General features: G+C 36.6%; 1 protein-coding gene across 13 annotated transcripts in view; it reads right to left on the reverse strand.

The window, feature by feature from the left end:
• Positions 1-13,647, reverse strand: part of LOC124213786 (uncharacterized) — a 130,735-nt gene that overhangs the window by 17,678 nt on the left and 99,410 nt on the right. For 11 of the 13 annotated variants that reach the window (XM_046615425.2, XM_069134125.1, XM_046615419.1 and 8 more), the window contains 2 exons: positions 10,630-10,693; positions 2,318-2,601 (listed from right to left, as the gene is read on the reverse strand). In XM_046615425.2, coding sequence (XP_046471381.1) covers positions 2,318-2,601; positions 10,630-10,693 — 348 coding nt within the window. The remainder of the gene's footprint in view (positions 1-2,317; positions 2,602-10,629; positions 10,694-13,647) is intronic. The other 2 variants (XM_046615427.1, XM_046615426.2) reach the window with 1 other exon arrangement.

Here is a 13,647-nt window from a genome sequence, read left to right on the forward strand (position 1 = left end):
ATTCATAATGGAAATAATTTCCATTACAACATTAAATTATTTCCATTATGTTTAATGCATTAATTTTTCATTAAAAAATTTGCAATCCTGTTCACGAATATAAACTTCCGAGCGTTTGTGTTTGTACGTAAATTTTTACCCGTACCCAATGGCACTCAGAGAACGTGCTTATTGTTAGAGAGCATCTTCACTGATATTCATGCGTCAAGCGTCCAGAGTCCATACAGAGTCAATCGAGCGAGCGAAGCGATACAGTTTCCAATAAAATTATTATTAGTTTCCGTCATGCCGTCGACGCTATACCGCGTCCATCCAATACTGACTCTTCAAATTTTCGGTTCATTAAATTCTCCGCTGTAGGCACATTGTTACTCAAGTGTGATAATGAAAGCTAATTAATTACCTGCAGGCAATCGCTTTATATGCATACGTCGTTATTATAACAACGACACTCGATCGTATGCATAAGGCATGATATAAAAGCTGGATAAACAAAAGAATAATTAATGGTTGTCAGAGTGTCCCTTATTTAGGGCGTGGATGAATTTTTTCCGTCTCGCCCCACAAATAAACTTTAAATAATTCAAAAAAAATTTTTTTCATACCTTTAACTCAACTCTTAACACGTGTCACCGAGAGGGTGGATTTCACCATTTAAAATACACGTCTTTCGGAAACATTCCAAGTACATATTTTATTGTAAGAGTAATAATGTTCAAAAAAATCCGTAACTGCAAGGTTTTACCAGGCATTAGCGCTACTCTATGAGAAAAAATACTCATCATCATACCAGACAATATAAACGAATTGCATTTCTTCGAAAGATAAAACAATAAATAAAAATAAAATGAGATTCCGAGGATTCGCAATTCGTCTAGATTGTCTGACATACCTGTCACGGAAAAATTGGACTTTTTTTTTTTATTTACATCGACAGCGCTTTTTCTAATTTCTCTTTTAAGTCACGGGTAGGTCTGAAAAATCATTAAAAAAAAAAGCTCAAACTGCCATATGTATATAAATTACCAAGATTAATCTCGGTTCATTCTCGGATTCTCGGAATAAGTGCAAAATGGTCCCAATTTTGATTTCGGATCTCATCCCACTAATAAATTAATTTACAGATTTCAACAAAAAGGCTTTTGGCGCCAATTATAAGACGAGCAAATGAAATTGTTTGATTAGCCAAGAGCACCGCTATACTATAAAAATGCAAACAGGTGTATCTCCTTGAAACCAGAAACGATCCCTCAATTATTTCGTAACAGAAAAGGAAAAAGAAATTGCTAAGTGGATATTTGAAAGCAATGAGCGCGGATTTTCAGTAACTAAAACATAAAATCCTGACATAGTAAATCGTTTGTTTTTTTTTCTGCACTGAGAAGTTCCGAATAGTTCAGATTTGGCAAGGAAAAGATTTTAAGCTCACGGTTTAATGCCGTTTTTATCCAATCTTCCGGTTCCAATTTTGATTGAAATCAGTAAAGTAATGTTATAGAAATGAAATTGAATAACAGACCTTCGGATCTGCACTTCTGCAAATAGAGGAAAGTGTGATTTGCTCCAAATCTTATGTATAAACAGCGAATGGTAGAAAGAATGTGAATGAAGATCAAAGAAAAACGAATTAAGAAAGCAAAAAATTGAGTAGCCGTGAAAAAGGTTATAGACCTAAAAATAGTGCAAGATTAAGCTCCAAACAGAGTTTCAATACAACGGATGAAAAAGATAAAACAAGAAAAGACAAACGTTTCAGAAGCAATGAGAGAAACCCAATTCAAAGTAAAACAATTGACAATAATCACAGAACGTTATTGTCCAAGTTTTATAATTTTTAATGAAATCGTCAGCGAGTAAATCAAATTCGAAACTAGTTGTTACATAATCAAAGAAACCCCTTCGTACAGTGTTTAAAAAATTACATAAATTCAAAACGGTCTTTTACGTACACTTTCTAAATCCGTTGGAGTGATTTTATCATTTATTGTAAAATCTCATTACCACATGTTGGCGACTAATTTACTACTATAATTAGGATTAGTTAAACTGACGCGCGGACATAAATCGACTATAACTGTAGATAACTTGTAGTGTAATTATACCGGTCTTATTTTAATTAAGCGAATGAATTACAGCACAACAGACGTATGTCGCGACGGCGTTAAACCTTCCAAACAAGTCTCCAAATCAATCATGTCCACAACGTCTTGATTGTTGTTAATTCCTGCGAATCGAGACAGTTATTCACACACGGTGTGTGCGTTTCAAGGTCGCGTATGCCCAGGGAAGAGTATCAAGGGTACAAGGTGATACAGACCTGTACTTGCCCGTGAAATATGTCGTCGAGTATGCCTGGGTCTTGGTTCAGAGTCCTGGTGGTCAATCGCTTGCGGCGCCGTTTGTGCATCGTTAAAAACCTCCCAGTGTGTCTTGTCCTATCCCGGCTGGTGTCCATGGCTTCGAGAAGCAGCTTGTCGACGTCGGAAAGCCGGCGAAACGTGTTCGTGGTTGATCCTCGGTGGGTAACCGGTACAGCCGGCGACGGTGACGGGGACGGAGACGGAGACGTGCCCGAAGACAGAGCGGGCGCGACGGCGTCGTCTGCGAACGGAACGTAACGACGAACGTCTTTCAGCGAGTTGAAAATTGAGTGTGAAACTTGGACGAGATATTTTTATATCGGGAAACGGAGTGGAAATTGCACGCTGTCGGGGCCATGGAACCGTGCGGTGTCGATTAAACACACTGGAGTCGCGTAGATGGGCATGGAATGTCGAGATTTCGTGAGGCTGAAGTTAGTAACGATACCATGACGATGCATGTTTCGGAAAAACAGTTACTTCGCAGCTTTGGGATTGTACGAAGTTCAGTTGGACATGACAAACGGAACATAGTCATATTTTGAACATCCAACTCCTGGAAAGTCGTTCTAAAATTCAGCAAAGACGATTTTTCTTACCGATGTTCTGTTACGTTAACGTTACTAACTTCAGCCTCTTGAGATTTTAACGACATGTCGACTACTCAGGGATCGAGGGTAAATCCGACATCTCAAGACTTCGCGAAAGCGTAAGACTTCGATCGACTTCGACAGGCTTTGACATTTCGATTGATGTAACTTCGTGAAATAAAGAGACTGCAGGCAGCTGCTTGTGAAGGTTCACGAAATTATGACTGGCTTGAAATGACTGCGAAGTCGGATAACCTCGATTAGCTTCAAACGGTTTAAAGCGACATTATAAATTCAAATGACTCAAGTCAAAAGACTTGAATTCAAGACTTCAAATGTCTTGGAATGACTTCGGGAAGTTAAGACTTCAATTCCTTTCAAGTAAATTCATGAGTTCAATTGAATTAAAGCACTTTCAAACGACATTTAGTCCGCCTTAATCTTCCGTGTTACTTTATGAACATTTTCTCGATAATTTTGATGTTCCCCATATAGCAGTGTAACAACTCCTTTGTAAAAATTTCAAATTTAACACATCATTCCCTAGAATGATATTTGATTTCGATCGATCATAATTGTTATAGCGAAGTTGAGAAATTATTTTAAAATTAAAATAATAATAGAAAGTCATTACAAAGTGATTCTAGGAATACGAAGGACTTTAAATAACTTAAACTTCATTCGAATGAATTTCTCTCAAAGTTTTCACCCGACTTGAAGTTATCGTCAAACCCTTCAGATTTCTTCAGATTATCATTTTTGAATGAAACGAAATTCAAATTTCATTCATTTACCAGAAAAATAGCGAAAGCAAAATGCCATCTACCAATTATGTGAAACATATTTTGGTAGTCTGATGTCACATGTGAGTGATAAAGATTTCGTCATTTTACACACAGTTTCGCATGTTACTGATACAATAATCTGGATTAAATATGTCCTTAATTCTGGTACCTGCAACAGCATGGTCCATGGACTATACGATATAAATACTCTTTTCAGTAAGCATTGCTCAAATAACGAGCGTATATTCCTGAGCTTGAACGAAATCATTGGCTTCCGTTGCCCGTCATGTTTTTTTCCAAAAAAAAAAAATGCCTGAATCTGTTGTTCAAACTACCGTTACGACACTAACGGAAGAAGTATGTTTAAATGACTTTGACTTGAGACACTCCTCTGACAAAAGTGCTTACTTCGAGAAGTGCCTGTTGAAAAAACCGTGAACACGGGATATAAATTTTGAACTCCTAAGTGCCGCGGTGGTTTACATTCGTCAAAAAGTACGTCATAACGTAACAGTCGAGGGATGTTGAACACGTTGTTTACTAGCCTAGCTTACAAAAATTTTGGCACCTGACTTAAAAGAAGGTCGGTACAATTCTTTGTTTCTTCTTTGTTCTTTTAATAAAATCACAAGTAAGAATCTGAAGCTACTATCTGATGATGGGAGCAACTTTTCAACTTCTCTTATTCTATCGACGGAGAATGGAAAACTATACAACGCATAACCTATATGACTATATATATATATATATTAGAGTGTTTCAAAAAAACTACTTTTTATTTATTTTTTTTTTTCGAAGAACATTGAAAAATCTTCCGAGTGTCCCTCAAAAATGACCTCGATAAAATATGAGCTCTTAATATTGATATTTAGAGGTGGCGATTCTCAATTTTCTATTTCCGATTTAAATAACATGGGAAAAATTTTTTTTTAAATATAGAATTTTATTGCTCGAAAACGAACCAGTGTGAGGATATAAAAAAAAAACATATTCTGGTAGGAAATTTTACGCTCTACAAAAAAGGTCTGAATAAAGATTTGCGTAAGGTAAGTCGTTTCGGAGTTATCAGGCCTCAAACATCGAACCGTTTGAAATAATGATGTTATTAATTTATAAATGCTACAAAACTGACTCATATCGTTGATTTATTAATTAAAATTTCATTGGAAGTCTATAGTTTCAATTTTAAAATCAATAACATTGTGTATTTAAGTGATATGAGTCAGTTTTGTAGCATTGAATCTAATTTTTCATAAAGTTGAGCTCTGGTCAGCCAGGGCTGAATGGACATTGTACAGATTTTTCACGATAAACGACCGTCAAGTTCAAACAATCAGCATTGCTGTAGAACAAAATTTTCACAAAACAAAAAAAAAAAAAAAAACCATCTGATTCGAACTGTTTTAATTATGTATTGCGATAAAGAGTTAAATCACCCCTTAAGCTCCCATTTTCTGATCTAGTAGTCATCATAGATAAAAGACAAATAAAAGTCACCAAATGTTAATGATATTAATACGGTTGCCGCATCAACCCAGATTATTGTAAAAAATAGTCATGTTTCTGACTTCCAACTGGAAACACGTTTTGCGAATAAATAGCATATTTCTTTGCATTCTAATTTTCGCTTGTTCGGTCGCTTATTTCCGCTCGCGAACCCTATTTTCTTTGCCGTGCAACGCAATTTCGCAGCAGTATTATATTTCAAGGATCCCTTTGAATTTTATGTTTCAGATAAACCGACTGCGCGGAATCCTGGAAACCGCGAACCGGTCCGCGATGAACACGTCTTACGCCGGCCACGATAATAGCGATTCCAGGGAATGAATTCCCATAGAAAAATTTTTTTATACGAACCTACGTATATATGAGGCATTCCACCAAAAATCGACGTACCTATGTCCCTCACCGTCGGCGATTTTTTTTATTTTTTAGTATGGTGTTGAGTGTATTAAAAACCATGTTTCACCGACTTTTAGATTTTTTGAATCATGACTTTGATTTTTACTGCTTCCAAAAACACGATAACCCAATTTTCGAATAAATAGCCACAATAGATTGGCTTCAAATTTGTCTAATGAATTCTTGGTTAAAAAACGACAACGGATGGTGGTCAATTCATGATTCGAATCCAATTAATAATTTTATTGATAAAAACCATCAAAATACACTTTCTTTTTTTACGGTCTACTCGTGTGTTTCCCCTTAAGCTTCGCTTACGTGCAAGGTCAATATTGGACCGATGACTAATCATTATTAATAAATTGTACCCATTCGATTAGTTATATGGGGTGAGGCTTGAGAAATAATGAATTTTTGTTTTTAGGCTTCTTACTAATTAGTATAACTAAATGGTGTACATTTGTGATAAATGAAGTTGTTGTACCTACCCAACATTTGGTGAAATTCTGTATTGAATCGTTTACGAAAACAATCAATTGCAAGATAGTTAATGCTTGACATCCAAAAATATAAAAATAAGAAAATAAGCCAGGAAGGTACCATGGATAAGACCAACCAAAAAATAAACCCAAAGAGTGGAGAAAGTGAGGAAAAAATATGTCTCAAGCCTTTAACTAGTAGCTCGGTTACCGGCGTAACGAATAAGTCTACCGGGGTTAATAATCTACGTACGTAGCAAGGAGTAAATTAATTTTCCACGGGTTCTACCTCCGACCGAGAACTATAATTTTCCCCGCCAAGTTTCACGTTTCATGTCCCAAGTCGCAGGTTGCAAGGTGGTAAGGGGTATTTCAGATTTATGGTCGAAAGGGAATATTATATACGTTGCGTATATCGAAACTCTATCTAGGCCCTCCCCTACCTTCAATTAGGTGCGTTAGAATTTATAATTAAATGATAGATTCCACGGTATGAGATACCGGGATTTATTAGACGGAACACCTTTTACTTTCTCTACACATTCGATACATGGCGAGTTGAGATCAGTCATGGGAACAATTGTAATTAGTCAATTACAAGTATTTTTAATTGAAGGTGCATAAAATACGCATTAGACTGATATTTTCTATTTTGTAATTAGATAAATTAGATTGTAAAATACACATGCCATTTGTATGTTTTTTTATAATCAAAGACCGTTCGTATTGTGTAATTAGTAAAAGAATACAAAAATGTGTGAATGCATAATGAAAATGTATTTTGTATTTTCTTTCGCCCTGATTAAAATATACAAGAGTAGTTTGCGATTTATCTTTTGCTAATTAGAAAATACAGATTTAATTTATACTTTACTTTGCCCTAATTACAAAATATAAATATTATTCGTAATTAAATTATAATCAATTACAAATTGTAACCAGGCAGTCCTCAAATCTGATTCTAATCGTTTCAGTCTATGAATAAGTTTTGTATTTCCAATTCTTCATATTTCAACCCGACTCTCACGTCTGTCTTTAATTTTATTTGAATTTATTTGATTTTCGTTCTCTTTTTTTTTTGCAGAAAGCTCTAGTTGATGCTTTGTCACAGAGTTGAAAAATCCACCAGTAAACGTCCATTTGCATTTCTTTCAACCTCTGTCCACCAACCACTATTGAAATATTTCAACACCCATTTATGGAAATTCTAATTCAATAATTGGCACATTCTGCTTTGCTTGCACTTCCGTCAACAGATTCAGTTTGATCAACGCGTATCAAACCATGATAAAGTGTGTAATTACTACCGTACGAATAGAATTTTTTACCATCAGTTTTATGAGCGAAAACCGGCTCAGCAAATTTTTTACATCTTATACAGTCAGGACGTCGATGGTTCATCCCAACTTTTAATTGACCTCATTTCTGACTCTGAGAACACTTGAGATCTACCCGTGCTTTACCATTGTTGCGGTTCTATCTCTTCTCTCATATTCTGGCAGAATGTCGCGAATACGCTTTTCTAGCGAATTAGGCGATCAGCAATTATTAATATAATATTAATACTATTTTACGATCAAAAATTAAAGGGTATAGCCGGATAAGCGTACAAAATCTGCCCTCAGTGATTTTCAAAAATCCATATGGCTGATCGATGTCCAATAACAAAAAACAATTTCCTGAAAATATCAGCTTTTAGACCCCAAAATTTACGACGTTATTGAAAAAAACATGTTTTTCAGTATTTATTTCATTTTAACTATTCTACTGAATATTTTTAACGTAGATGTTTTTGATAAGAATTATCGACAAGAGACGTTGAAAAGTAATTATTTTGTAAGTTCTTAACCATCCTTTTTTCTTTTAAATTAAAAAGTTTGTGTGGTTTCATTTAAATATTTTCCTTTCGGTTGTCACTCACGCATTTTTTACAGAAAACTGCTTCCTTACTCTTCTTTGCACGGTAAAATTTTCAACTCGATCCATTTGGTGCAACATAGTCGAAAAAAAAACAAACAAAGAATTGATTTATTTTTCATATTTTCTTCGAATATTATTCACTATTTACTTGTAAAATATTTTTTGATAAAGTTACGAAAAGCCCACCGCCGCCGATTGATTTGATATTTTGTATACTCATGTATATTGACCTGCTGGTCACAAATATGATGGTGAAAATATCCGCAAATTTGATATTCAAGGTGAAATCTCACAAAAACTAGTTTTCAAATAGTTTCATCAATTTTATTTTAACGTTAGTGCAAGTTCTGCCGATAGGGATAAATTTTTGCCACTCATACTCCCGCTCGGTCTCTATAAGTCTCTATGAGATGAATACGTGTGATAAGTTATGTCGGCAAGCTGCCGAAGCTCGCAAAGCTGTGCGATACGCAAGTCTAATGGGGGACCACAGTTGTCAAGCTCATTGCAGGTGGCGCATAATCGTTGGTGTTCCAAAATGAAAAAGTATTTCGTTTGGACGATTGAGAATTTAAACAGGTTAATTTGCCATGGCGCTTTTCTCCGAGTGAAGAAAAAAGAGCTTTTGTAAAGGGAAATGAATTTTAACGCAATATTGGATGCTTGATTTTGAATTTTGAACCAACTGCGCTGTGCTGGCTGATTTCGCACAATTCAAGTCGCACAATTATCGATGTAACCAAAGATATGTCTAATCTAAAATTTCATCCAAGTATACAAGTTCGTCGTAAGCTTATATCACCCACTACTTATTTAATTTTCACATACATCGTGTCTTGTATTAAAGTACACGCATTGTTATTGCTGCAAAAGCTACTTAACCTAATTACCAGTAAGACAATAATAATGAGAAGAGGGAAGGCTATATTGGTTCGTTAAATTGCCTGTATAATGCTCCTACATTTACTACTTGCAATACTAATTACTTATTAACTTCGTTCCGGAAAGAGTAAAGCTCTTTTACTATACGTGTTGGAAATTGCACCGTTCGCGTTGGGAGAGATTCCTCTCAGAAATCATCTCTGCAGCGGAGCTATCAGATTCTACGGAAAATATGATCATACGCGCGGAGTTGTGAGTTTTACGAAGCAAGGTTGAAACCGACTCTCCACAGAATTTTTTTTTTTTTTTTTTTTTGCGTTAAGAAGAACGCAAACGAAGAATTTTTACCGGTTCTGCTGTCTGTCATGAAAATCCTACCGCTGACGTCACTAATTGTAACAATTAGGTTGGGACAGTTCTAGTAATCAGTAATCAGCAACCCGTCTTAATTAGTCGCCGTGTTGATTTGTAACGATTGAAATAAGAATGTGAGGAAACTGGGTGCATGTGTTTGATTAGAACGAATATCGGAGCAATGTTGCGAAATTAAATACCAAGCGATGTCAAAATGACAAACAAAAAAAAAATGGGTTTGAATGACTTTGTAGAAAATAGTGTTCTTCGTAGAATGAGCGATCGTAAAGTGAAATCGAACGAATCTGCTATATTTTTGACTGTTTCTAAGCAATTTGAAACAAAGCATCGACATGTCCAAGCTTTTCATCGCAATTCCAGTATTTTATACATTCGTATTTTTTTATGAGATCATCGTAGCTTACACATCATGATTATTTAACGAACACTCGTCGTATGACTGTCTCGTAATAAAATGAATCAACTACTAGTGCGGATGAGCGAGAGGTAACGGAGCCTCCGCAGTTACACGCGTAACGTAGTACACGGCCGTACAATTGAATAAAGCACGTGTGCCAAGCGTGTATGAATGCATAAGTTTCAACGTCATATTCAATTGATTAAAGTGTGTCAGGCATTAAAGATCTCGTAATGACTGACTGCAAGAACTTATTCCACTCCGGTTGCGATATCTTGGAATATTGAGACATACAGGGTGAGCTTTTCGAACCTCGAAATTGATCGTCGAATCTCGGCCTTTGGCCAGTATCGGATTCGAATTTTGGATCATGTCGATGCCCGTGTGACTATCGGATGCTAGATATCAATCGGTGTAAACAGTTTTTGTGATTATTCGTAAGAAATACGGTGTCTGGATCAGATCTTCTGGTTTTTCCTCACGTTGACTTACATCACTATTTTAACGTTCGACAAGGCGCGAATTAATTATCTGTTTGCATTTGTGAGCTTGATGCCTGTCGATTGCAGGATTTGTTCGACGTTTCGTTTACGTTTTTTTTTTTTTTTGTGAACAATTCTTCCTCGTTTCTTTGAAGCGTTAAAATCCTGAAACGAATTTAATCTGGATTTTTTTATGATGGTCATTTCTATATTTTCTACAATATTTTTCGTACTCGACGATGAATTCACACCTGGCACGAAGAAATCAAATAACTCAGTTAAAACTTTTCATCATTATTTATACGAGTAACACCGAAAAAAACATTCTCGAAATCTGTATTTGTGTCAAAGATAGAATATACTGGGAATTTCACTTCTATAATATGAACAGTGATTACGTATAACTTGTATCGTATTACAAGTGAATAATATGTATTACAATTTGAAGAAAACTTACCGGAAACTCGTACGAGAGCGGCATTTTGAGTGGTGTTGTCAACGGTAGTTGCAGACGTCCGTCTCTGTAACGAAAAAAGATTTTCTCTTATTAAGAGAGACCGAATTATTTACTCCTATCACGAAGCTGTCGAAAGCTTTATCAAACGCACTAATTCAGACGGCAAGTCAGTTATCGCTGAAAATTTCGAGGTAGATGAAAAATAAACAGTCGTATCTCAACCGATACACTTTCCGCCCACGCAATCCGGAATACGTTAGGATGTTTTATTTAAGAACAACATTATCTTCTTTGCTGCCACTCGAAAAACTGGTCGTAAATAGCAAGAAAAGAATCCTCGCCAAGGGACGTCTTTTGAATTAAATTTTCTAATTGTCGCTCTCAGAATTCAAAATTTTCTCATCCAAACCCAGAATGGTAGCGTCATTTTTTTTTTTACCTATTCCGGTAACGGGAGGTGAAAAAACGCCCCAACATTGTAAATTTCATCTCTCGGGTATATCATATCGTTCAGGGTTCTCTATAAGGTCTCATTTTCTTCGTTTTTTAATGAAGAAACACATGGGTGAAAAAAAAAAATTTCTCATAATTTCCAAAAAAAGTGGTAAAAAATTGATGCGTCTCGGAGTGAAAACGTAAGCTGTTCTCCTGCAGCGGGAAATTTGAATTCGGGTCGGGGGTGTTTTCTCATGTTATTGAAATGAGAAAACCTTTCAAAATTGGATTCAGGATATCCACCCTGCACCCGTGAAATTTTTTTTTTTTATTCCTCATCACGCAAAACAAGTTTTCTAAATGAACACCAAAAATAAATATTGCTCATCCGTGTGTAAAAAAATTAAATCACTATTATGACATTGAGTTATCAGTCGGAAAAAAAAAAAACAATAATAATAAAATGAATCTGTGCCAGGTTTTCAATAAAATTTGATCCGCAGCGTTTGCCTTTAATGTGGCCGGTTGTCTAATTGCAATAAATCAACAGTAGAATTGCAGTAAGGGTATACAAGCTCTTCGAAGTTTGGTTTGGTTTTTTATGTCCGGAATTAGCGACGGTGTGACGAGGGGCATGAAAATCGTTCGTTCTCCATTCTCGGTCGCCGCGTAATTTTCTCAGTGCAATCAGCCACTTAAGGCCTCGTTCGCACTACAAACGACCAATGAAACCAATGAAATCAGCGAAACTGTGCCGGAGGTCGTTGAGTGGTCTACGTGACGGCGGCACGCGGGCTAAACGGGCCAGCCAAAATCCACTGTGCGAGGTGCCAGAGACCTCGTTCTGTTTTTAGGACACGCGTTACTTTTTCAATCCGCGCCGTGTGTGTTGAACCAGAGTTTTCGTGAATAAAATATAGTGAGGAGGTATCCGATTCTCGGAGAATAAAAGAAGCACTCGAAGAAAACGACACCCGGTGGATGCCGAAAATTAGACGGACTTGAAAACATCTTTGTCTGCACTTGGAATTTTTATTCACCGCGAAAACGAGTGAAAATACAGAGACGACACCGACGCAAGTGATATGTTCGAAAAGACTAAGTGAAGAAGAAAAATTGTCTCATTAATCCCTACAGCCTTCTACTATCTTTGACGTCGAGTGAAGAATGAATAAAAAACCGTTCGCGATATCTCGCATTGGCCTCACAAGAAATTTCGCCGATCTGAATATCGTAGAATGGATGCTAAAAATTTTTTTACGAATTTCGAAATATATAAACTTTTACAAAGTAGCTCCGATATTAACTTTTACTAGGATTGGACGGTTGAAATTTTACAACTGAATCTCATCGGTTTCGTGACGCATTTCCTTGGCAAACTAAATCCTATAATTGATCAAGTAATTTGCCACAAGTTTAAGATACAAAATTCTTTTTCCCCACTCACAGCGATACAAGGAAAGTTATCTTGGAATTTTCGGTAACTGCATTGTACTTCCTGCATTAGGTGACTTCCTTCAGAACAGATCGGTGCGATTGATGCTCCGATAATCTTATCGCACGATCGAGTTCAGTTGCCACAGATAGCGCGTTCGAAGAAATTGCGTCAAAACGGAGGAAAAAATGTCATAAATATAGGTATCTGAATTTATTAAAATTTATTTCTTCCTCGCTGCCAGCTTTTCAGCAGTTTTACGATTTTTTACAACTATAATCCGATTGCCAAGATATTTTATCATTGCGTGTAGGCGAAGCCAGACAGACGTGTGTATTTTCGGGTTTTCCAACATTTTTTTTTTTTCTCTTGCTCTTCCGGCATCTTCTTTCTGCCATATTTCCTGGCGCAGACGCGTCTTCTCGCCCAGATCTACAAGCATCTTCTTTCGGCAGATTGCATCACGGCAGTGGTTTTCGAAAATCGAGTTCATCGGACCGTCGGAATTCTAGAGCGCATGGTTTTATCCTCCTAGCGTAGTCAAAGAATATTCTTCGAACTCCGGTGGATAACTAACGTGTTCCAGTTGATGTATAAGGAAGGGCGAAAGAGCAGCCCAAACTCCATGAAAAGTTATCTTTGACGCGCAATTGGATTTCCTGATGAAATTTACCGCGGCCTATAGGGTAGAGGTGGGTAGGCTGTAATAGTCTGAGAGAAAGTTATAACGCGGAGGAAAGTTGGAAAGGGTCGAGAGGGTCGTAGGGGGGAAACTAATCGCTGATAGTACTTCCTCCCCGTATAATCAATAGTTAAATTCGTCCTTAGAAATGCAGCCAGGCACGGTTCTGACATTCTCTGTTCAAAGTACGGAGCCTCGGTTCGTTCCCAACTTCGTCCATAAAATTACCTCCATTCAATCTGATTTAACTTCTACAAGCGCATAAACGTGTGTCTCGAGATCGTTTGTACCTAATTTAATTAGAAATCACGACGCTTTCAAATTTTTCTCACTGATAACAAAAATTTCGAGACTCGAAGGTGCTGAAAATTTTCGAATTGTGCAGTCGGATTGCCTGGTATTTGAAAAATCGAAGAAAAACATTCTCGGAATATGATGTAAGGAAAGAAACAATCGGGCCGAAGGC

This window comes from Neodiprion pinetum, chromosome 3 (assembly GCF_021155775.2).
Source record: "Neodiprion pinetum isolate iyNeoPine1 chromosome 3, iyNeoPine1.2, whole genome shotgun sequence".
Taxonomy (NCBI): Eukaryota; Metazoa; Arthropoda; class Insecta; order Hymenoptera; family Diprionidae; genus Neodiprion; species Neodiprion pinetum.